The sequence below is a fragment of the Haemorhous mexicanus genome, chromosome 19 (genome assembly GCF_027477595.1).
Source record: "Haemorhous mexicanus isolate bHaeMex1 chromosome 19, bHaeMex1.pri, whole genome shotgun sequence".
NCBI classification, from domain to species: domain Eukaryota; kingdom Metazoa; phylum Chordata; class Aves; order Passeriformes; family Fringillidae; genus Haemorhous; species Haemorhous mexicanus.
This window is the reverse complement of record NC_082359.1, coordinates 1,525,068-1,549,988: the sequence shown is the minus strand read 5'-3', so window position 1 is coordinate 1,549,988 and position 24,921 is coordinate 1,525,068. Positions and strand designations below refer to the sequence as shown.

General features: G+C 48.1%; 1 protein-coding gene across 8 annotated transcripts in view; it reads left to right on the top strand.

The window, feature by feature from the left end:
* MTMR3 (myotubularin related protein 3) overlaps positions 1 to 24,921 on the top strand; it is a 75,283-nt gene that overhangs the window by 47,531 nt on the left and 2,831 nt on the right. Inside the window, exons 8-20 of one of the 8 annotated variants that reach the window (XM_059863500.1) lie at positions 1,376 to 1,472; positions 2,284 to 2,397; positions 8,823 to 9,028; positions 9,226 to 9,357; positions 11,364 to 11,475; positions 12,227 to 12,422; positions 13,963 to 14,148; positions 15,505 to 15,675; positions 17,834 to 17,979; positions 18,631 to 20,026; positions 21,668 to 21,778; positions 22,021 to 22,109; positions 23,928 to 24,046. In XM_059863500.1, coding sequence (XP_059719483.1) covers positions 1,376 to 1,472; positions 2,284 to 2,397; positions 8,823 to 9,028; positions 9,226 to 9,357; positions 11,364 to 11,475; positions 12,227 to 12,422; positions 13,963 to 14,148; positions 15,505 to 15,675; positions 17,834 to 17,979; positions 18,631 to 20,026; positions 21,668 to 21,778; positions 22,021 to 22,109; positions 23,928 to 23,958 — 2,987 coding nt within the window. In that variant the 3' untranslated portion in view covers positions 23,959 to 24,046. Of the gene's footprint in view, positions 1 to 1,375; positions 1,473 to 2,283; positions 2,398 to 8,822; positions 9,029 to 9,225; positions 9,358 to 11,363; positions 11,476 to 12,226; positions 12,423 to 13,962; positions 14,149 to 15,504; positions 15,676 to 17,833; positions 17,980 to 18,630; positions 20,027 to 21,667; positions 21,779 to 22,020; positions 22,110 to 22,497; positions 22,822 to 23,292; positions 23,578 to 23,927; positions 24,047 to 24,921 lie in introns of those variants that run through there. The other 7 variants (XM_059863501.1, XM_059863502.1, XR_009488827.1 and 4 more) reach the window with 7 other exon arrangements.

Sequence of the window (24,921 nt, the reverse complement as noted above, 5' to 3'; positions counted from 1 at the left end):
TCCTAAAATCCACCAGGCTGAGCAGCATTGATTTGGGATATTTCCAGTATTCTCATTTGCTATCCAAAAAAATCCTTAAGGATGTAGCACAAGTTTTAAGGAGCAGTGATGGGGAAGCCCATTCTTGTGGTGCTCCAGTAAAAGAATTTGTGTGATTTTTAAATTTAAAAAGTCACTGCTAAGGACAAATCTGGCAGAGGTTGTTGCCTGGCTGGAATGTGTTGTCCAATTCCACCTCTGCTCTTGACAAAGGATCTTTATAACACTGTGGTTGATTAGGTCCTGTAATTAGGCTGCTGTCTATATTCTTAATTTACCTATTTATATTTATTTCTAATTGTTCTGTAACATGGAATTAAAAACCATTTCAGACATGTGCATTTACACTTGGGTTTAAACATGTATCTCCAGATATTTGGGGAATTGAAAGACTTTAAGGATTTTCTAAAATATTTTATGGAAAGATGTAATACTTAAAGCATTAATTTTTCAGCAGATTTTTCCCCCCTTGGGTGCTGCTCTGGCTCAGGATTTAATGCTACAGTAATTTAAAGAGACAAGCAATGGATGGACTTTCAGAATCACTTATCTAGTGCTGCTCACATACTCATTAAATTTAGCACTTCTCTTAGCCCTGGAAACCTGCAAATTTTGTCTCATTTTCCAGACTTTCTGTCATCTTATTCTTTATTGCCATTGTATATTTTTCAATTGTATTTTGAAACTTTAAAACAAAAGTGTCTAGGAAATAAATGGGGCTCATTCCACTTCCTTTAATGTATTAATCCAGGAGTTTGTGAGGCTCTTGTGACTGATATTTGTGTCAAACAATCATTTATGTGTTTTACCTCTCGATCTCCACATGACTCACAGAAGAATTATGTCCAATTTATGATGGAAAACTGAGATGCAGGATAAATGACAGCACTTGCCTCCAGCCATAAAGGAAACCTGGGGCTGGAAATGCATATTCAAAGGATTGCCCACGTTCCAGGGCACATTCCAGGTCTTACCCTTTTTCACCAGAGCCTCACATTCTTCTCACTGATAGAAAATTGTTCTGAACTTCTGAGCATCCCACTTGGATTGCTGATGGATCTCAGTTCCTTTGCTGATGTCCTTGGTTCTGGGCTGCAGCATTGTTTTTTTATATGATTTTCCAGAAGTTGGTAATTTGAGGGTAAAACTCCTTGTTGGACTCTGGCATTGCTGGAGAGTTGGCCAGGGAGAGATGTTAGTGCAAATGTTAGAATGAGGCTGTGAAATGCTGGCTGGTGGCTTTGGACTGAGGCATGTGTTGCTTTTCTCTGTTCTGCAAAGCAGGAATCCTAATTCCTGATTTCCCATTCATTTTCCCTGTGCTCTTGGTCCCCAGGAGAACATGTAACTTCCAGGTTTAAGAATGAAGTGGAGCGGATGGGGTTTGATATGAACAATGCCTGGAGGATTTCCAACATCAATGAGAAGTACAAGTGAGTGCTGGGGCTGCTGCTCCACAGCCAAACTGCATCTCAGAACACTCAGTTACTGAAACTTTTTTCAATTTCTACAGTTCCCAAGGAGGGACAATCAGAATTATGAGGTTTTTGTTGGTTTATAGAAAAAATGTGCTTTAAATTATTTAATGTTTTATTTGCTGCTGCATTTTTTTAGGCTTGGAAATACCAGGTTTTGATGTGGCTTATTAGAGAATAAACATTCTAAGGGAGCTCTTAAGTGAGCAAAGAGTGGAGTTTGAACTTTTGAAGACATTTTTTATTGTTTCTTATTGTCTAACTTGCTACAAAGACATGTATTTAAAAACAAAAAAAGCCCAAACAGGTTTGGAAGAGTTAAATTTATAGATGAATAAGTAAGAGGAAGCACTTTCTGAGGTACTGAGAGTGCAGACAAAAGCCCTGTTTAGGCTCTGGAGCAGAGGAGGGTGCTCTGTGATCCCCAGCTGGGGGGGACAGGGTGTTCTGGCTGACCCCTGCTCCAGCTCAGAGCAAACCCAGCTGGAACACTTTGTGATGGAGCAGTTGGAGTGCTCTGCCTGTGCAGGATAATGACTCCCAGCTGGGGGCTGCTGTCCCTGCAGGAGGAATCTCTGCTTTGGCCTCTGCAAGTCGAGGGAAGGAGAAAAATCCACCCCTCCATATTTAATGCTGGAGAAAGGGCATTTATTAACATCCAGGGAAGCAGGAATTAGCAAAAGGGCTGTCAGGTTCCTCCAGTGCTGCCTTGTGCACTCTGGGAAGCCTGGAGCTGCTCCACAGGGCTGACTTTGCTCCCTTCCCCCAGGCTGTGTGGCAGCTACCCCCAGGAGATCATCGTTCCTGCCTGGATCACGGACAAGGAGCTGGAGAGCGTGGCCAGCTTCCGCTCCTGGAAGCGCATCCCTGCCGTGGTGTACAGGTGAGGAGCAGCTGCAGCAGCCTTCCCCAGGCTGGAAATGGGCAGTCCTGGCAAGGAAAAGCTGGAGGAAGTCATAACTGGGAATTCTTGGAGGTGCTCAGGCTGCTCTGGGTAAGGCAGATGCTCCATGTGCACTCCGAGTGGGAATAGTGGGTTGTATTTAGAATTCCAAGCACACGCTGGAGGAGCACTCAGCATTTGCATCTCCTGCAAATCATTCCTGGGGCAGTCACCCCAGTTAAGATTGATTTTTAACTTTTCTTAATATGAAAATGAAAAAATGGGAAATGAAGACATCAGAGGAGAACTGATAAATGGCCTCCCTGGCTGGGTACTCCTTCGGCTTTTCCCTGACTCATCTGGCTGATTCTCAGACTGCAGTATAAACAAGGACAAATACCAAAATTACTTGAAGGAGATCTAAAACTCAGATTAAAAATTAATGTGCAGTTTAGCTCTATCTCCATATTTTAGATAGTTTTAATTACACAGACCCTTCCTTAGACTGAGTCCAGCAATTCTTCATGATAAAACTGCTTGTCTGAGAGACTGGGTTTTGGCAGCTTCTTTAATAAGAAACACGTTATTAAAGAATTGTTTGGTTTTTATTAAAGCATTATTAAATTCTAAATTATTAAAGAATTATTTGTTTTTCAAAATATTTTGAATTTTGTGGATACTTGGTGGCTGCCCCATCCCTGGAAGTGTTCAAGGCCAGGCTGGACAGGGCTTGGAGCAACCTCATCTAGTGAAAGGTGTCCCTGCCCATGGCAGGGGATGGAATGGAATGAGCTTTAAGGTCTGTTCCCACCCAAACCATTCCATGATCCTATAAACCTGTCACTTAATACCATGGCCCCTTCCCTGGGGTGGTTATCCTCCCATAAATCTTTAAAATCTCTTTAAAGCATCAGATGACAAAGGGATTAAAAAGATAATGAATACTGATATTCCCTAAGCCTGGGCACCCATTCCTGGTGAACATGGGGAGCAGGAAAGCTGGCAGATCCTTGGAGCTTGTGTCAGAGGAGCCAAGGGCAGGAGATCTGTAGGCTACAAAACTCTATTTACTGAGCTTAAGGGTTCTTGTTCAGTGAGGGCAGAACAAATTGGCTCATGGCAGCAAACCATTACCTTTAAATCCTCCTGTCTTTCCTCCTTTTCCTCCTGAACAACAAAGGGGTTTAGTGTGGTCTCTTATGGAATAGTGAAGGGGTTGTTCCCTCCTCAGCTCTGGGAAGGGGAAAATGCTTTCCAGCATATGCTGACACTTAAAAACCTGGGTATTTTATTATTACAGTACTAAATGTGTGTGTGTATATATGTTATATATCTGTATAAAGGAGAATAATATGATTTATATGTGGGTTTGGGTTCAGCTTTTGGGCCTTTTCTGCAGTTGTCACATAATTAGGGGACACCTCACCTGCAAACACACTTCCCCAGGGCAGCATTCCCCCTGCTGTCATCACTGCACAGAAGAAAGCACTTTGTTCTCATTCCTGGGAACACCTTGCATTGCAGGGGTTTATAGAAGAGCAATTGAAAAGTCAAAAGACCACAGAGACTGAAATTGTTCTGTCCCCATGTTCAATTTTCATCAATTCTGCTGAGGCTCTGGGTGGTAAACCACACATGGGGATTCATTGCTGAGCTTCAAATCAGCGAGAGAAAAGTGTTTCTCTTTTTTGATTTCTTTTTTTTCATTATCTTGACATTTGGTAATAGATTTTTCAAGACATCCAGTTCATCACTCTGGGCTCTAATAGAGGTCACAGCAGTGAGGGGAGGAGGATTTCTGGGTTGGACTGGGCTTGGAGCATCCTAGTCTAGGGGAATGTGGTGTCCCTGCCTGTGGCAGGGGGTGGAACAGGATGAGTTTTAAGGTCCTTTCCCACCCAAATCATTCCATGATTCTATGGTTGGAATTCCATATATAGTTATATATATATATATATATATATATATATATATATATATACACACGCACACACACACATATAAAGCCAGCTTGTTTCAGGAGGGCAAGAGCTTACTCAACATTTTTTATCCACTGAAATTATTTTGGGACTTAATGATTTTAGTTTCAATATTGATCACATTACTAAACCTCTTTTTGCTTTATTTCATGGGAAAATGAAGTAATCTGGATTTTTTTAAAGAAGTCCAGTCATTTGTCTCAGATACAGATCACTGGGACAGAGACCAGAAACACACACTGGCAACAGGAGATTGTCCCTGTGAAGCAGTCCAGGCTGAAAAGCCCAGCAGGCTGATTTGGAGACAAGCTCCAGGAATGCTCCGTGGGGATTGGACTGTCAGGAGTGTTGCTTCCATTCCATGATCAGAGTCCTAAAGAAATCTCACACCAGACCCTGCAGTTTTTCCTTCTGTTTCCAATTTTTAAGCCTATTCACATATTTCATAGACTCACAGAAACACAGATTGGGTTGGAAGGGAACTTGAAGCTCACTTGATTCCACCCTCTACCATAGGCAGGGACACCTTCCACTATTCCAGGTTGTTCCATGCCCTGTCCAGCCTGGCCTTGGACACTTCCAGGGATGGGGCAGCCACAGCCACAACCTCTCTGGAACAGTAATTTATGTAGATAAATCTGGCCCCAAAAAATCACTGTTACAGAGAATGCTCTTAGGATTTTTTGGGAAGACAGTAGCAAGGGCTTCCTCCTACCTTGTAGACACAGCATTGTGGGAGCCTCCCTGAAGGTTCTCTGTGTGGAAGTGTCCTTTGGCCTTGCACTGCTGAGGCTGAGCCCCCACACAGGCCCAGGATCCTGTGGCACACAGAAATTCTGTTCCTGCTGGGAGTTACATCCCTGAAGTGCAACAGAGGGATTTCCATTACAGTGCTGATGGCTCAGAAATGCAGCACAGGGAGCTGTTCACCCTCCCTTGCTGCTCCCTGCTCTGTGGTTACAAGGGCTTGGGGAATTTATTGTTGTACTCCAGCATGGTTTGGACACGGGGAGGATGAAGCCTATGCAGAGGTGTACATGTGTCCTGCAGCTGTACAACAGCTTGTAAAGGGCTTTAGAGTTGCCTAATGCTGATTTACTCTTGGTTTCTGCAGAGGCTGCAGGTTTTTTGTCTCTAGGGAGTTTTCCATGGGGGTTTTGCTTTAAGTTTTTTGAATCGTTTTGTTTTGTTCCTGAGCTCTGAGTGATGCCCTCTTATCCCAGTTCTGTCCCTGGGGATCTCAGCATCACATTGGCTGTTCTTTATCCCTGTGGCCAGTCCAGCTGGGATGAGTGGAATTCCTCAGCCCTCCAGCGTGCCCCTAACTAGAATTGTGGGCTGATTTCTGGTACCTCTGAACATGGCAGATTTGTGCAGGGCACTGGTGAGGCTGCGCAGCCACCAACGAGCTCATCTCCCAGCCTAATGATTCTTCATTATTTGTATAATGTGAGGCAAGGACCTGGAGATGAAAATATAACTCTTTATGAACCTATGAAAATTATTCTGCAGCAGGTAGTAATGAAATCTGGGAGAACATATGGAAAAATAAATGAGCTGCTCTGTTCAAAATAGATTTCTTACACATATAATGATGTTTTATTTTCTTTTATTTGTGCAAGCGTAGCGGGGAACTAGGTGGCCTTTCAGTGATTGGCACGTATTTTTTCCTGAACTAATTTGCTATGGGGAGAGCTGTTTGTGGAAGGCCATTAATTCCAGCAGAAATCCATTTCCCTGTGCCTGCAGTCGCCTGGCACCTGGTGTAAGAGCTGTGGCTTCGCATCGCTTTTCCTTTGCCTCGCTTAACGCAGCGTGTCAGTGCTTCCTCTCACTGAAGGGATTTTATATGAAACAATTATAAAAGAGCTATGAAAAGTACTTCAAACCCATATCCCAGCCTGTTTGATCACTTGGAGGCTGTGCACCACGGAGCCTGTCCCTGTGTTGCTGTTGGATGAGGAGCAGGAGGCGGCGGCGCCCACGCGGTGCCCGCGGGGACACTGCGGAGGAGGTGCCGCGCAGCACCCGGGGGTGACAGCTCTGACAGCACAGCACAAACCAGCCTGTCACACCTCCAGAAACATCCAGCAGAGTGCTCAGAGCCAAAAAGTCTACTCTGGTTGCTTTGGGTGGGCTGGCTTCCTGTTCAGGGCTGTTAAGATTTGCTTAAAGGTTAGGCTGACCCTCAGCACTCTAGGCTCCCTGGTTAGAGGGAAGTGAACAGCTCCTGGTTGCCCTGAAGCTGAGGTGGGCAGTTTGTTTGCAGGAAGGCTCTAAAATCTTTTCCTGCATCATAACATACAGGAATTGTAATTGGCAGGAGCACACTTTGGAAATCCAGGGTTCTGGGGGGTACTCCTGGGTGAGAAAAGCACCTCTGCTTGAAAAGCTGTTATTCCCAGAAATGCACCCCTGCCCTGGGCTGATCCAAGAGCATGGGCAGTAGGGAAAGGGGGAATTCTGCCCTCCTGCCCCACTCAAGTGAGACCCCACCTCCAGAGCTGCCCCAGCCCTGGGCCCAGTACAGGAGGGACCTGGAGCTGCTGGAGAGAGTCCAGAGGAGACTGTGGAGATGCTCCAAGGGCTGGAGCCCCTCTGCTCTGTAGCCAGGCTGGGAGAGCTGGGGGTGCTCTCCTGGAGAAGAGAACACTCCAGGGAAAGCTCAGAGCCCCTTGCAGGGCCTGAAGGGGCTCCAGGAGAGCTGGAGAGTGACTGGGGACAAGGGCTGGAGGGATAGGACACAGGGAATAGCTTCCCACTGCCAGAGGGCAGGGATGAATGGAATATGGGGAAGGAATAGAATTGTTCCCTGGGAGGGTGGGGAGGCCCTGGCACAGGGTGCCCAGAGCAGCTGTGGCTGCCCCTGAATCTCTGCAAATGTCCCAAGGCCAGGCTGGACAGGGCTTGGAGCAATCTGAGATAGTGGAAGGTGTCCCTGCCCATGGCAGGGGGTGGCACTGGATGAGCATTAGGACTCTTCACAACCCAAACTGTTCTGTGATCCTTTGACTTAAACAGAGAAGAGCCATGTGGATGAGTGCTGAGATATTCCAGCTGGGACATTGGAAAATAATGAAGCCATAGGGGCTAGCTTCTTAGCTAAACAGCTGGTTCCCCATAGGGTTAAAGCACCCCAGGCAAGCAGTCTCTAGGCCGGATACCTCAGCCCTTGGGGAGCTGAGTGCCTAGCCCAGACTACCACACAGCCGTGGCCTCTTAGCAAGCTCAGTGATTGTCAGCTCTTAGTGATATCAGCTCTTTTATGGTTTCAGCTCTTAGCTTGCTAGAGGCTCTGGCTGGCTGTGGCTTCTGGAAGGCAGACGAAGGAGAGAGGAGAAGGAGCCTCAGCTGTTCCACGATGGTTTATTCTGAGGGTCTCGCGAAGGGTCCGAATGCAGCTCTTCTCCCAAAATGGGCCAAGACAGCCCCTTTTATAGGGTTAGGGGGGATTGGAAACTGACCAATTGTAAGGGTTAGGGAAACTAGCCTGTGGGGTCACAGAGAGATAAGCAGGCCTGGAGGACCAGAGTGAGGACTCCTGGTTCAATTCCTATGACTCAGCAAATACCTATCTCTAAACATTCCTCCATGGAGCCGTAGCTGGCCCTGTGCCTGCTACAGGACATGAGGCAGGGATTAAATGTTCTGAGGTGCCCCAGAAGTTGTGTGTAATGCTCTGGCCACTCCTCTCTGCACCCACATCTGGGCCTCCTTTCCCCAGGGCTGAGCTCCCTGATTTCAGGGTGCTGCTGGGCAAGGTCGGGGAGAAGCTTGTTCCTGCGAGCTGCAAACACTTCAGTGGCTGGCGAGTCCCAGAGCTAGTGGCAGCAGGGGAATGTGGCAGCACAAAGGCAGTGAGTGGAATTACTGTGATAATACATTTCAGTCCTCTTTTTATAATAGATTGTAGGGGAGAGTCTTCATATCTTTTTCAGAGCATGTTTGCAATGGTTCAGTAAGTTTTAATTATGCCAGGTCTGTTCTTTTTGTGTAGTACAAGAAGCCAGGTGAGATTTAAGGAAGTAGCTACTAACTCTTCCGATGGGTGAAACAAAAAATTTTTTTTGAATGTCACCTCCCAGGAGATGAGAGCCGTGTCCAGGTTAGGGTGTTCTCAGTAATCCCCCATCTATGTTGAATTCCTCTCTCATGCCTCACCTGATGTTCCAAAACACTCCCCAGCTTTCACTGGCCAACAGGCCAAAATACTGAGCAAGAAGATGCTCTGTTTTCTCTTCCTGACCTTGCTTTGACTTTCAGTGTTTTCACTGTCAGTGACTGTGGTGACAGCCATCATTCTGTAGAGAAGCTGAATCCCAGGTTGGGGATAACTGCTGAATGGTGGTCCCTGGTGGGAATGAAGCTACTGGAGCACTCCACTGAATTTTTTGTGCCCTCTGTGCTCTTCATCCTGACTGTTGACTCTGTATTCCCTGTTTTCAGGCACCAGAGCAATGGGGCAGTGATCTCCCGCTGCGGCCAGCCCGAGGTGAGCTGGTGGGGCTGGAGGAACGCTGACGATGAGCACCTGGTCCAGTCCGTAGCCAAAGCCTGTGCCTCAGACTCCAGGTCCAACAGTAACAAGTTAATGAATGGGAATTGTTCCAGAGATTTGTCCAATGGAGGGGACCTCTCTGATGTGGAATTTGGTAAGGCTGTCACCATTGCTTTTCTGTCGAGGGCAGAGCTTTGTGTAGAAGTTTTAATTTCCGGTGCTGTAACAGAGAAAATCTGTTGTGTTTAGTCCCCATTCTGCAGTGCATGTGCATCGCGGGACTGTGGGGATCGTGCTGTAACCAATGTCTGAAGGGTCCTCTGAGCTCATCACCCATTTCTTCCTCCCCAGACTCCTCAATCTCCAATGCCTCAGGAGCAGAGAGTTTGGCAATCCAGCCTCAGAAGCTTTTGATCCTGGACGCACGATCTTACGCAGCAGCCGTGGCCAACAGAGCCAAGGGAGGTGGCTGTGAGTGCCCAGGTGAGCCAAGGGGGGTGGCTGTGAGTGCCCAGGTGAGCCAAGGGGGGTGGCTGTGAGTGCCCAGGTGAGCCAAGGGGGGTGGCTGTGAGTGCCCAGGTGAGCAGCATTCCTCCTCAGCTTTCCAGGCAATCAGTCAAATGGACTTGCTCCAGTGTGATTACCCTGATACCCTTCAGCACTGTCTGTACACTGCTCATCTGTCTGAGCGTTCTGGATCATGGCAGCCCCCACCCAGCCCTTCAGAGGGCAGGTTGAGCTGTTAATTAGTCTGTTCTCAGGCCATTAACCCAGCTGGCAGCAGTGCTCAGTGAATGCTGAACCCTGTGGAATCTGCTGAAGAGCTTTCCCTTGCTGAGTCAGATGTATAAACTAGAGAGAGACAAAGGTGTCCAGTGTGCTCATGTCTAAAACCCCTGAACGTGTAAAACCCACTGGCTGCAGAGGAGAAGAATATTCTAGAATGGTTGTGCAAAATACAACTTCTCAGCAATTTCCCTAAAGCTGAAGCATTTTTCAGTATTTGTATCATAGCGACTGCAATCCTGCCTCACCTTGCGTGTGTAATACAGTTGCAACACCACATTCTGTGTTCTTTGGCACTTGTGAATTGGTGGTTTTATAAACAAGGTCTTATTTATGGTCACTGTTGGGTATTAATGCAGCCTGTTAAAATTCCATGGGTGGAGAGGCTGGAAAAAAATCCCAGACAGAAAAACTGGAGATAAGATAACGAAAGCTCTTTTGACCTTTTATTTTGATCTTTGCTGCAATAGCTGCATTTTGATCTGTAGCCACCAGTTTAAAAAAAAATGATAGGTTTCCATTTAACACCTCAAAACCACTAAATAATTCTTCATCAGAAAGTAAAATTTCAAAACAGAAAAGCACATTATACAGGAAGTTTGATTTTCTTCCTGTATATTGGTTTTTTAATTCTGTGGAGAAGGTTTTCAAACAGCTTGTCACCTTCAATAAAACCTGTTTTGCTTTTTGTGCTAAATTTTCTCCAGGTATTGCTAGGTCTGCTTCATTCTCTGTATAAAAATAGCTCATCTATGCTGTACTTAAGTTATAATTCAGTAAAATGCAAAAAAACTCTGAAGTTGTCTGATACTGTCTGAGGCTGCTCCTGGAGTTGCAGTCCCTCATTGTGTCTGGCCCAGCATTTGTTGGGCTGATAAAGAGTTGGGAAATCAAATTATACAAAACATCACAGCCTCCTGAATTTTCTTGTGCAAGCACTCAGTATCCCAGTTCTGAATCCTAATTATTTTTCTCTGTAGAAATGGTAATTTTAGTTACTGTGTGATCATTCTTGTGCAGACTGAAGCATCACAGCTAAAGGGAAGACTAAATCTTGGGAAAACTACTGAACTGGTATTTTCTGGCTAAAGGGAAGACTAAATCTTGGGAAAACTACTTAACTGGTGTTTTCTGGCTCTCTTCAGGTGCCCCCTGAGCACTGGCCCTGTCTGTTCAGGCCTCCAGTGTTGCTTGAGCACATCCAAAGTAATTCCATGTATCTTGTTTTCCTGAGCTCTTAGTATTTCTCACATGCTTCCTCATACAATTCCCCTCAGAAGAAAGCAGTGGATGAAGTAACCTTTCAGCTGTTTTGAGTGCTTAGGAAAAGGAATCTGAAATCTAACTTAAATCCATAAATTACCAATTAAATATTATTTATGTTTCATATCTTTTGATATTTCTCAGTCTTTTTACAAACATTCTGGAACCTGGAGCGCAGGAATTCCCAGAGGTTTGCACTCTGCTTTTTGTAACCTGAAGTAAAACATTTGAAATAAATACAGCAGGACTTTGCTAAATGCTTCCTGTTTTGCTGGGTTGTCATGTTCTGGAATACCCAGCGAGCTCCAAGGACTTACAGAATATTTGTAAACAGATTATTTCATCTGTCCACAGCAACGGGGGTTTGTTTTCATGAAAAAAATCCTCTTTTAGAAAGGTAGTTGTTATTTTCTTCCCTCTGTCTTCTTCTTTCCCTGTAGAATATTACCCCAACTGTGAAGTGGTGTTCATGGGGATGGCAAACATCCACTCCATCCGCAAGAGCTTCCAGTCACTGCGTCTGCTCTGCACACAAATGCCAGATCCAGGAAAGTAAGTAGAAGTTTGGGGGTTTGGGCCCTTGGTTCCATGTTTCTGCAGCCACATTCTTCTGCTGATGATTTTTAAATTGAAATTCGTGGATTTTCCCTTGGTAATAGTACTAAGCTGTGTTTTTCCATTTTCATGGAAGTCACTGGTTTATTCTGATTGAAGTGAACATAGCAAATTAGTTCTGAAATTAGAGTGTAGCCTTGAATATTGATACCAGAATGTTGCTTCTTCTGGTGGGCTTCTGAGCACTCACACTTAGGCTGATCTGCTATTCCTAGCTCTTTAATCCTCACCGTTGGCTCACATCTGGAAAATTGTGGTGGTGTTCCATGTACTTCACTCATTTATAATGTCATTTCTGGAGAATGTTTCATAACCGTCCAGTGCTGTGGGGTAACTACCCTGTCATGGCCCCTCTCCTTGGGAGCTCCTGAGCTTGGGTCCTCACTGTAGTTACCCCAGTCCTGTTTTCCCTCCCACTCCCCTCTTTGGAATTTGCTGCTAAAGTCTTCCATGGTTTCAAAGCAGATGCAAACCTTCAGCTCATCCCAGATTATGGCAGTTCCTTGGGCTGGCTCGGTGGCTTTGCTGCTTCCACCTCTAGGAAAGTGTTAACAAGACACAAGTGAAAATTGCTACAGACTGACACTCACAGCTTATTAAAACAGGAGCTCTGCCGTGATAAACTCACACATCCAAACCTGAAAGCATTTTAAAAGAGCAAAAACTGTCTTGCCTGCTTTCCCTCTAGTTGGCTGTCAGCTCTGGAGAGCACCAAGTGGCTGCAGCACCTGTCAGTGCTCCTGAAGTCCGCGCTGCTCGTGGTGCACGCCGTGGACCGGGACCAGCGGCCCGTGCTGGTTCACTGCTCTGACGGCTGGGACCGCACGCCCCAGATCGTGGCCCTGGCCAAGCTCCTGCTGGACCCCTACTACAGGACCACAGAGGTGGGTAAAGCAGCTGGCAGTCATTGGGGTCTCTGGAGGGAGCCTGGCTGTGAGTTATTGCAGGTTTCTCCCCTGGCAAAGGCGCTGAAGCTGGCGGTGGCTTGGCACCTGTAGCCTGCAGTTACTCCCAGGTGTAGGTGCCTGTGTTACTCAGGAGTAGCTCGCATTCCCTCTGCTGGAACTGCACAGTCATGGTCTGTGCTTCCCCATATTTAGTTAAGGAATATGGAGTACAGAGTGCTGCAGTTGCAGCCTCTGCTGCACCCCTGCAGGTTCTCAGCCAAGCACTGATAGAGAGCCTTCCTCTTTGCTGCATTTCCCAGCTGCATGGTTTTCCAGTTTCACATTTCCATTGCCCTCTGTCAGTTCTGCTTCTCCTGATTTTCCTCTGTTCCATCACTTTTCAGCACTGTGGGTTGTGTGCTGGCTGGCTTCCATCTGCCAGCCCACAGGCAGGATGCCTTTGTTGTCCAGAACAGAACTCTGTGTCTGAACACTGCTGTGAGGTGCTGCTTAAAGCCTCATACAGGCTAGGACAGGGAGCTGGAACTGCCTTTTGGATGCAAGTGTGAAAACTTCCTGGATCCTTTTCGACATGGATTCTAGAAACTGGCATCCATCAGGCAAAATGTGCTGCTCTGGTCTGGGCACAGGATCTGCTCCGGGTCCTTCCAAGGGTGCTGTCCTTCCTGCTTGGGGAGCAGAGTTGTGCTGTGCACACTGGGCCTTCTCTGTCACCTAGAGCAAACCATAAACTGTAGCTGTCTGTACCAGGATTAGAAACATTGAGGAAAATGAGTTTTCAGTGCTGTCAGATTTAAAGCTTTTCAGCTGCCAGCCATTATTTTGGCTCTAATCACAGCCATTATTTTGGCTCTAATCACAGCCTTTGACTCAATAAACATTCTGTACAATTTTTCTTTCCCCTAAGAACCAAAACCCGCCTGCCCTGTGATGGATTTCAGGTCCTGTGAGACAAGGTGTGACATTCAGCTGCTCACCCAGGCACTGTTTGGGAATGTTCTTTGCCCTTTTCATGAAAAATCACTCAAGTGAACCTTTAATCAACCTTGTGAGTGCTGTACGCACAGACAAGCACCTGCTCCCTGAGCTTGGATGTCCTGTTGTGGATGGATGGTTTTCTTTCCTGACAAGTGGATCTGACCATCATTTTCAAGAAAAGTTTTTATATAACTTCTCCAACTACTGGATGCCATGATCCAGAAGCTTTGGCAACATTAAGTTCCTACTTTTCACTGCCTGGATGAGATAGGGCTCATATGAGGATCGTCCCTGCCAGTCACTCAGGACCTAACCTGCCTTATTCCCTTTCCTGTTCATGTAGTTTGGGAATCCTTATCTGTCCTAATTCCATTTCAGAGCACAGAGGCATTAGGGAAAGCAGTAAAGAGAAGTAATGAGCCCAGTGCTGACGGGAAATAGGAGAGAGGACACAGCGATTCCCACAAGTCTCCGACCATCTCAGAAAAGTGAACCAAAGAAAAATAGGAATTCTTCATCTCTCCTCTCCTCCCTGCAGGGTTTCCAGGTGCTAGTGGAGACTGAGTGGTTGGATTTTGGCCACAAGTTTGCAGATCGCTGTGGCCACGGGGAGAATTCGGACGACCTCAATGAGCGCTGCCCGGTGTTTCTGCAGTGGCTGGACTGTGTCCATCAGCTCCAGAGGCAGTTCCCCTGCTCCTTCGAGTTTAATGAAGCATTCCTTGTGAGTTGGGAGACTGCTGGGTAATACACTGCTGGAGAGCTTGGGGGCAGATTTTCCCACCTTTTTGTGATGTTCTGTGCCCAAGGCCAGGACAGGACTCCTGTTGGACAGGAGTTGGAATGACCTGGGACAGTGGAAGGTGTCCCTGCCCATGGCAGGGGGTGGAAGTGGATGGGCTTTAAGGTCCCTTCCCACCCAAATCATTCCATTATTTTATATACATATGAATATATTCTATACATGCTCTCACATGATAAAGGGAAGAGAAAAGCTGCCCAGATACAAGGGACAAAAGCACTTGTGTGACCCACAGGGTCTGTTTACTCTCAAAAGGAGCCACAAGGACTTCTTTTAGGCTTTAAAGAAATAAATTATATTAACTGAATAGTCTCACCACACAGCCTGAAAAAAAAACCTTCTTACTTTCAATGCAAACTCCCTGTGCTTGGATCTTGTTTTGACTTGAATACTCCTCCTTTAAAAACAACCTCCTCCATTCATTTTTTTCAGTTTCTTCACTGAAAATGTGTAGGATATAGGAGCTGTGCTTACCTTCTTTGGAAGCAGACAGCATTCCTATTAGGAATTCACCCAGGATGGTCCAAGTCAGTTCTCAGATCTCTGGGGAAGTGGCAGTCATGGACTGCAGGACCAGTAGTCTGAAGAGTAGAAGTTTTTATGAAGTGTCTGATCCACTAGGAGATTTAAGGCACATTCCTGTGATTGTGGCTGACTGGAATTACCACTTGCCAGCTCAGCCATGTAACTGAGCCCATGTACAGTCTCAGAGTAGCTCAGTTGTGAAATGAGATACAACAGGTAGTAACTGGCTTCACAGCACACTGCTAATCTCCACGGGCTGAGAGAGAACATAGCCGTGGTGTGCTGGCCTTTGTAGAGTGAACCCCTAATTTATTACAGTATTGAACCACTTGTCTTCATTTAAACATCTGAATAGTCCCAAGGAAGTCATTGATATGCCTGAAGTTAAGCTGGCATTTGTTAGGCTGGGCTCAGCATGGAGTGATTAATGATCAGCATTTCTGTGCTGCATGAATGTTTTGTAGCAGAGGAATCACGATTCTGCTTTGCCTGGCCTGCAGGGCAATAAGTTTGTATCAACATGACTTGATTAGGAACAAGTATTTTGTCTTTCTATGTTATGTTTTTTCCTGAATTTGTTCAGTTATGATTTTAAAAGATTCTGCTCCCGTTGCATTCCTGTGCAATTGGTTTGTTGGGAAGTATGTGAGAAATGCCGGGGGTTGCTGTGGTGGGGGTTTGCTCTGGGAAGGGAAGGGAGCTGAGGCTGAGCCCTTGTGCCAGCTGACACTGTGTGTGTGTGGCTCTGTGCAGGTGAAGTTGGTGCAGCACACCTACTCCTGCCTCTTTGGAACATTCCTGTGCAACAATGCGAAAGAGAGAGGAGAGAAACACACTCAGGAACGGACCTGCTCCGTCTGGTCTTTGCTGCGGGCAGCAAACAAAGCCTTCAAAAACCTGCTCTACTCCTCCCAGTCGGAATCTGTATGTACCCCAATCCCCTCCTGGGGGAGAGCCCTGGGGGCTGCCCCTAACAGCATCCTGCAAATGGGGGTCCCCTGAGAAACAGCCCAGCAGTGGGACCTGGTGACCTGGGGTTCCACCACAGCTGAGGTGGTGGCTGCACCATCCCTGGAGGTGTCCATGGCCAGGCTGGATGGGGCTGGGAGCAACCCAGGGTAGTGGAAGGTGTCCCTGCCCATGGCAGGGGTGGCACTGGGTGAGCTTTAAGGTCCCTTCCAGCCCAAACCCTTGTGTGGTTCTCTGAGCTGTCACCACAGACAGAGAGGTGATTCCAGACCAGCTCAGCTCTCACTGACATCCACCTTGGAACACCCAGCTCAGACTGATGTTTGAAGTCTTGGGTTAATTTTGCTGATATTTGGGGAATGTCAAATGCCACCTCAGAAATTTCTCTGTGCTGGAAAGGTGCTTTCTGTGACTAAATGTTTTATTGTTTGTAATGGAAAACATTTCAGTGTTTGATAAATAGACCTCTCTGGAGAGCTGAGCTGTGTCAGAGGAGTGACACAAAATTGCCTGGAAACCTAGACACTGTGTCTAAATTCATTTTAAATCTGAACAGAAAAAATGGCTCAGATTATTTAGTGTATCTTTGTTTCTCTTGATACCTTCAGGTTTTTAGTTTGGCTGCTCTGTGTAGGAGCTCACTGAAGGTTCTGGGAAGGGGCTCAGTTGTGTGTTTGGTACAAGGTCACGTGAGGGATTCAGGGGTGCAGAGCATGGGCAAGAGAGCAAACACCAAATGACATTATGGTTAGGACTGCAAGGACTTGCATAAATATTTAAACCCTTTTTATTTCTTGAAGTATCAGATGTCATAAACTGAACTGTAAGGACTGTGCAGTGGCTTTGTATATGACGGATGTGGCTTTCAGGTGTTTCTTAGAGCAAAACTAAACCCTGGCTAAGCAGGAAGGAGTTTTATGCCCACAGTGGTTGTAAAAAGATGAGTTTTGTACCCCCCTCTTTGGCTGAGTGTGCCCTGGCTCTGGCCTGTCACTGCAATGAGCCCTTGGAGCCTTCCTCCTGACACTCCTGGGAGAGTTTGTGAGGCAGAGCAGACATAGCCTGGGGGGACCTGGAAGCTGTGGATGCTTCTAGATTTCCATGAAAATGCCAGGAGGAGCATAGAGAGGGCTCTCACAGTGACTGTGTGGACTGGTCTGTCCTTGGGCTGCCCTTCTGTGCTCTATCCCACTTGGCCCCTCTTCTCAGGAAATACTCACAAGGACACTCCTTCTGCACGTGGGAGTTCAGGTAATTTCCTGGTTTGGGTTCATTTTCTTGTGGTTTTGCTTCAGGCTGTAAAAGGTGCCTATGGTGCAACTGCATCTCTTACAGAACCAGAGTTGTTTAGGAGCAGCAGCCACCCCACAGCCCTTCCCCTGCTCAGTGCCAGAGAAGCAGAGTGTTCAGAGAATCACAGAATATCCTCATTTAGGCAGGGACCCACCAGGATCCTCCAGTCCAACCCCTGGCCCTGCACAGGGCATCCGAAAATGCCACCGTCCTTCAGAGCTCTGGCAGCCTTGGGGCTGTGCCCATTTCCTGGGGAGCCTGGGCAGTGCCTGTCTGGTGGAGCCAGCTGCTCCTCTGCCATTGCCTGCTTTTCCATGGGAAAGTTGCTTGGAAAAGAGTGGAATTGCTAAAATGAGCCCAGGTGTTTTTAAAGTGAAGCAGAAAGCATATTCCACAACTAAGGAATCCCTTTTAAGAGCAAGCTGCCTCTTCAAAGAACTTCTGCACGTACTGAATACGTACCCATGAGTGCCTCCTCTGGAGCCAGGTGGGCTGTGGTGGATTGGGGTCCATGGAGTGAGTTCAGCTCCCTCTGGCATGGTGCAACACAACACACAAGGGAACCTCAGCTCTCGTAACGAGCCACTGAATTCCATGAGTTGTGAAAGTGCAGGTTCACAGAGAGCTCATTGCAGGAGTTCATTCAGGAGGAGCTGAAGGCTGGAATTTTTCTGCCTCTGACAAAAATGTCATTCTAGCCCCAAGTGGGGCTGACAAAAAGCTGTCACCCAGCTGAGACCTGCCCAGTGAACTGCCCCCCTCAGAGCTGAATTTCTGCTGGGAGGCAGCAGCTGACCCTTCCCTTGTGCTCCCCTGCCAGGTGCTGTATCCCGTGTGCCATGTGCGGAACTTGATGCTCTGGAGTGCTGTTTACCTGCCCTGCTCCTCCCCCTCCACGCCTGCCGACGACACCTGTGCCCCCTACCCTGTGCCAGGCTCCAGCCCCGAAGAGCAGCCTCTGGGCAGGTGAGCCTAGAGCCCAGAAATCCCATCCTGTAAAGTAAGATCAACAGAGAATATTGGGGATATGAAAGAATGTTTGGGTGGGAGGGCAGGATTTCTCCTGGGTGTATTGGTGGAACTGTGGGACTGAGCTGTCCAAGCACAGCCTGTCTGTGGGGTGGGTTTGGAAGCAGTCACATTTCAGGGCTGACAGCGTGGCAAAGAGAAGCTGGGCAAATGGAGTTCAACTCTGGGTGTCACATAGCCACAGAGAATTCCTTCTATCCTTGTGGGATATAAGCTTTCACTGGTTATCTTGAATTTGAGTTCTTTTTCAGTGTTGCATAACCATTTCTTTGCTTGTTGTGCAGTGACTCTGAGCACATGTTAATTAGGAGGTGTGACCAGGCTGTAAACATTGGGGCTTGCTGGTAAAGGGATTAATCTGGGAATGTTTCAAGTGTGGTTTAAAATATTTTCCTCGTGGCAAACAAAGTACTGAAGCAGCTCTGCACTACAGATGGTCGGAATGTACTCCTGGATAATACTTGCCACAAGTCCATTAGCTGGCAGATTGTTACTGTCCTACCTGGGGGGGCTGCTTTTGAACCACAGTAGCTCAATGTTACAAAAACATCCTCTGACTTGGGAGTGGGATTGTTTGTCCCTTTGCAGGCTACCAAAGACAAGATCCTTCGACAATCTGACGACCACCTGTGACAGCAGCGTGCCTACAACCAACCGCCGGAGCAGCGACCCCAGCCTCAACGAGAAGTGGCAGGAGCACCGCCGCTCCCTGGAGCTCAGCAGCCTGGGCCCCCCTGGGGATGACCCCTTTGAGGGGGATGGGCTGGGCAGGCAGGGCAGGGCCCCCATGGGGGCAGAGCTCTCTGTGGCAGCCGGGGTGGCAGAGGGACAAATGGAGAACATTCTGCAGGAGGCCACTAAAGATGACGTTGGGCTGGAGGAGCACTTGAGGGGAGGCCTGGAGGCAGCAGGGAAAGGGGATGAGGTTGGCCTGGATAAGGAGAAGAGAGCTGACAATCTGTGCGGGGAAAAGGCCGAGGCAGATACAGGTACCGTAACGAACAATCCCACAGCCAAACCACACCCAGCCTCATATGGTGCTGCAGAGCTCAAAGGACAGCAGGACGAGCACAGCGACCCCAGCTGCACTCTCCAGAAGGTGCCTCAGGGGAGAGGACTGCAGGCTGTTCCTTCCGAGGGCTCCGGAAACAGAGATGCTCCAAATAACACGGATGAGGAAGGTCTTGGGAAAGGTGAAGGAGAAGCGGAGAGCCTATGTGGCATGGCCCAGGCCAGCCTTGCCTTCCCTCTGACAGCCCTGCTGGAGGAAAGGACATCCAACATCGAAAGCTCCACTGAAACCTTAACAGAGACTGAAGCAAAGCCCGAGCTCACGCCCAGGGCTCCGTGCCACAGACGTCACCCCTTCGACAACAGCGCTGACGAGCTGTCCCGAACTCTGGAGAACAGACCGGAGGGGGAGTGCATGATAGAGCTCCAAAAACTGGGATCAAGAGTGCATAGGACTTCTGGTAGCAGCACCACACACCTCCCGATGCCTTCCCCTTGTGCCTTGCCTCTAGCAGACCGCAAAGATGAGCTGGTGTATAATGGGGAGCTGGAGCTGGAGAACAAACTGGTGGAGAAACCCGCGGGATTCGCGGCCCCGAAATTCGCCGCCACCAACGGACACTGCATCAATGGCGAGGACGGGCGGATCAAGGCCTCGCTGAGCCGGCAGGTGTCCACGGCCAGCTGCAGCTCTGCTCAGCTCCACCTGAGGAACTTGCACCAGAAATGGATGTTCAGCCAGCTCGGGAAGCAGCCGGCCAGCAGCCCGGACCAGCCGGCCCGCAGCCACCTGGACGATGACGGGATGCCCGTCTACAGCGATGTCATCCAGCAGCGCCTGCGCCAGATCGAGACAGGCCATCAGCAGGAGGTGGAGACCCTCAAGAAGCAGGTGCAGGAGCTGAAGAGCCGCCTGGAGAGCCAGCTCCTCAACAGCTCCCTGCGGCTCAACGGCGACTACGGCGACGAAGTGGTGAGTGAGCGTCACTGGGCCGAGCGTGGAGCTCACTGAGCCCTCAGCTCCTGGCTCACGGCTCAGGGCCTGACTTCTGGGCTCTTACTGACCTCTCCAGGTCATCCTGAAGAGGGCAAACACTGCCCAAGTACCTGACAGTGGCAGATGCTGGTGACTGATACTGTCACCAAGCTTCAGATTGAGCAGAAAGGTTTATTTCGAGATGGGTGTTGCACAGCAGGTCGCACACCCCTGGCCATTCCTAAACACCTTCCCTGGCCTCAGTAAAACTAATCAAACCCATGGTTTACCAAACCTCAATAAAACCAAACAAACCCCTGGTTTACTGCTGTCTTCACGTAGGGCAAAGTTATTTTCCTGTGCCATTTTTGGCACAGGAGCATAGGATGATCTCTTGGTTCTCTGCAGGTCCCAGCTGTACTGGCAAGCTCTGTGAGCTCAAACCCATCAGGGTCACACCATTGCCTTCAGGTGCTCGAGGCTCAATGACTGGAATAAATTTCTAGAATTCTAAATTAAGTGGAATAAATTACCTGAGCTTTTGTGGCAGCTGTATTTCAACAAGGGTTTTTCTCTCAACAAATTAAGAATTTTAAGGGAGCTATTAGACAATTTGTGCTTTTATTTGGAAGTGTTTAAAGTTGTAAAAGTAGAAACTTCTGTAGAGAATTGTGCTTTCCTGTGGGTTTGAGCACTTGCCTGTAATTCCTGAAGCTGTCGCAACACCCATCAGAAATTTCCTTTTCCTACACGGTTTATATGCCTGCAAAATTGAAAAAAATATTTATAAGAGGTCCCCAGCTTCTGTTTTTTGAATTCACTGTTTAGAAGTGGCAGAGGTGCTGGATAGTCCCAGGTACGTTTGTTGTGAAAAATCCTTGGAGCCCTCTTGGCTCTTCCCATTGGAGATGCAGCACAAGGTGCTCATTGGGCTCAGTGTCACTGCTAAAAGCTTGAATTCCTTGGAGAAATTGGGTGCTTTGCCTTAATGGATTCTGCTCCCATTTTTTAAGAGCCTTCAGAAGCTGCAGTGTAGGGCTGGTAGTGCCTCCAGAAAATTCCCCATTCTTAAGGACCTGATCTCTACCTTCTGTTTGTGCCTCAGCTTGGGAGTTGCAGGTTTTCCTCTGGAACTCCAGGATTGTCCGTTCCTCAGGCATCAAAATATATTAACTCAAGATTTCTTGCTATTTTGATATATTTTAAGGGCTGGCTCAGTTTTAAGTGAGTTAAAATCCACCTCTACCTGGATGGACTATATTAAGGAAGCATTATTCCCAAAACTTATACATAGAATATACATGGTTTAAATTCTGAGTTTCCCATATGCAATTTGGCTTGTATTTTCGATAATCTTTGCCAGCAAAAGGATATCTGTATTACTAATTATAGTTTTGAAAGTGAAACACCCTTGGAAAGGAATCAGGACCCTGGAATTGGAGCCACAGGGAGCAGGTTTTGGTTAATTACCCAAAGCCTTCCCAGAACTCTGCAGCAGAAACTGGGTTCTAAATCCACTCTGCCTCACATCATCCCATCACCAGAGGGTCCAGACCTGCCCTGTTGGGGTTTCTGGGTTTTATTTGTGTGGAACAGGGATCTGGGGGGTTCCGTTCAGCTGTGTTTGTTTGCCAACAGACGTCTATTCCCGACTCGGAAAGCAATCTGGATCAGAACTGCTTGTCTCGCTGCAGCACAGAGATTTTCTCTGAAGCCAGCTGGGAACAGGTGGATAAACAGGATACAGAGGTACAGACTAAATCCCTGTAAATTGCTCACTCTGGGATATCCTAATTCAAATTATCCTCTAGCCTTTGGTCGTGTGCCACTTCTTGGGAACTCTTTTCCTTGCGTTCCGCTGGTCTCACACCTGACATACCAGTACCTGTGCCTATGAGCCCTCTGCTGCACAACCTCTGGGACTGGGGAGGGGGCTCAGCTCAGGAGCTTGGCCACTGCCCTGTCCCTGACGCCGCTGGCTGTCCCCACAGGTGACGCGGTGGCTCCCGGACCACCTGGCTGCGCACTGCTACGGCTGCGACAGCGCCTTCTGGCTCGCCAGTCGGAAACACCACTGCAGGTAACTGGGACAGGGACTGGGCCCTGCTCTGCTCCCTGGCACCAGCACGGACACAGCCCCTGCCCAGGGCTGCCTCTTGGGCAGGGATGGCTGCTGAGGGAACAGGGCAGCTCCTGCTGCTCAGTTCAGTCCTTGCAGGGAGATATTTAAAAGCCACATTTGGTGTCTGCTCCTCTCCAGCCAAAACAGATCCCACCTTTCTTTTCTCAGACTGGATTTCGAGGCAGTTTAGATTTATACAAAGTAGAGCTTTGTCCTCTTAGCATTCAGAAATTCAGTATATGAGTTACATGAAATACAGGAATAGCATCTTTTTCTCATTGCTGGTTAGAAACCTGCTCCTTTCCTTCTCTAACCTTTCTCCCCTTTTATTAACTTGCTCCTACAGAATCTGAATGGAACACCTGTGTGAGGTCAAGGTTTTCTGGATTATTCTTTGCTAGACCTGTTGCCACAGAGGCTGCAGCATCTCAGGCAGCAGCAGGGGCTTGATGAAGAGCCAGAGGCAGAGACCACATGGCTCAATATGCTGGAGTTAAAGCCAGAGGATCTCCAGTTTCCAGTTCTGTTTCAAATAAATTTCCTATTCCTGGTTTCTGAACATGCAAAAACTATTACAGGAACCGTCATTTAAATAAATCTCAGTTACCACATTTTGAAGCTCTCCTGCTTTTTGAAGTTGCAAAGAGTTATGAATACAGTTTTGAGTTTGTGTCTGCTTTATATTTTGTCCTATTTAGTCTTGTAAAGTTAACCAAACCCAAGGAAGAAGAAGATTCTGAATTTTTTTTTTTTTTTTACCATGCCCACTGTGTTTGTGCAAATTTGTATCCCCAGGGCTCAGTTCCCTAAACCTAAGCTTGGGACTGCTCCCAGAGCCAGGATACACACAGATCACCCACAGCCCCACGAGGAGTTCAAATGGACTCAGGGTTTCAGGTCTGGCTCAAATCTCCCTGTAGGGTCTTTGCTCCTTCAGCTTCCACATGTGCAGTGACCCAGCTGTTGGTGAGACCAGCACCACGAGTATCTCTGTAGTAAACATTTACACGCCTCCCTGGGAGTGGCAATGAATTGAACCCCACAGTGTAAGGCCTTGAGCAGAGTAAAACCTTCCAGCTTCCTTGGTTGCCAATGTTTGCTCCCTGTGCCTGTAGCCCTGAGCTCTCTCTCCTCCCTGCAGGGACACTGACCGAGTTGATCAGCTCTGGTGAGCATTTCCAGCAGCCTCTGTCCGTTGTCCGTCAGCCTCTCCTGGGGGACTTCTCCCAACTAACTCAGCTCTCCTCCCTCTTTGTTTCTCACTTGCCTGGAAATCACCAGAACTAAGCTGGGGGTGGCCAGCACGAGCTGCTAGGGCTTGGATCTGTGTGAACAGCCCTCTCTTCTCACAGAAAGGCTTTTAGGACTTGGCTTTTGGGAGCTTAACTGGGATGTGGCTCAGACTAACACTCACTGTCAGTCCATGTGTGTACTGCTCACTGACAGGAGACTGTCCTGCAAGTTTCATGCATTTATTTTTGATAATTTCCCTTTTATCCCCGTATTTCTGGGAGAGGGACATGTTACCAAACAATTTCAGTATTGCTGTGCAGGGTGTTGGCAAAAACCTGCTACTTGTTTTAGAAGGACTGAAAGTCCCATGGCTGGAACAGGTGCCACAGAGCTGGTGGAGGGTCAGGATAACCAAAACCCGATGAATATCTGAGATTTGGGATGAGGAGAGGAGTGGGGAACATGGCTTTCAGCCCCCCTTCCTCAAACGAGCAACATCCCTTTTCCAGCCTGGTTTTTAATGTCTCTTTTTAATCTCTGAAGCAAAGCAGGGACCACCGGGACAGAAGGATGAGCTGTCCAGAGCTTTCCAAAGCAGTGTCAGAGCACCATTGTCTAGGATAAAACAACAAAAACCCCAGCATATGTTAGGAATGGTGAGCTTCAACAAAGAGATCCTTGTTTTCATCCCTCTGGTTGGTTTTCCTCTCATCCATCAGCGAGCTATTCTGGGATAATCATTCCTTGAGCAGGGAGATGGGGCTGTGGGAGCTGTGTAGCACCTCCCAGGGCTGTTCCCACTCCTGCAGGTGCTTCTGACAGGGATTTCCAGCAGGGCCCTCCAGTCTACAGAACCTCTGCAGAGGCTGGTCCCTGTCAGCCTTCCCGTGCTGGGGTTCCAGCTCCGAGGCCCGGAGCGCTGTGTGGAACTGAGGAAGTGAGCCCACTGAAGTGGGAAATGGGATTTCTCTGCTGCTTCTCTCCCCATCAGTGACCAGCAGCTGGAAATCTCCTTTCTTGGCAAGGAAGGATTAATCAGAGCTGCTGGGTGTCAGCAGAATTCCCTGGCAGTCTCTTGGCAGCAGCAAATCTCCAGTGCAGAACAGCGAGAGCACCAAATCCTGATGCCAGAGAGTTAATGGAGAGGGCAAAACCCAGGTCCCTGGAGTGCTGCTCCTAGCTCCTTGTAGGAATTGAGGAAGACAGGGCACACAGGGCTCCCAGGTTTTGAGGGGGGCTGTAGAAGGTAATTAATGACTCTGAGCAGTAACGAGGTGCATGTGCCGGTGCGGCTCCGCCAGTGCCGGGAATGCTGCGCGTGCCCACCCGTGCATGGAACACCTGCCTGCCCACCCCGGGCTTTGCATGTTCCTCCTTGGCTCAGTTTCCTGGATGCAGGAGTGTGGGACCTTTGGAGTGTCTGTGGGGGCAGTGGGAGGATGGTAGCAACCGAGGACTTTGACATTTCCACGTTTAAACCTTTCCAGCTCTGAGCAGAGTCCAGCCTGCTCCCAGCACTGCCACATCCCTCCTGTGA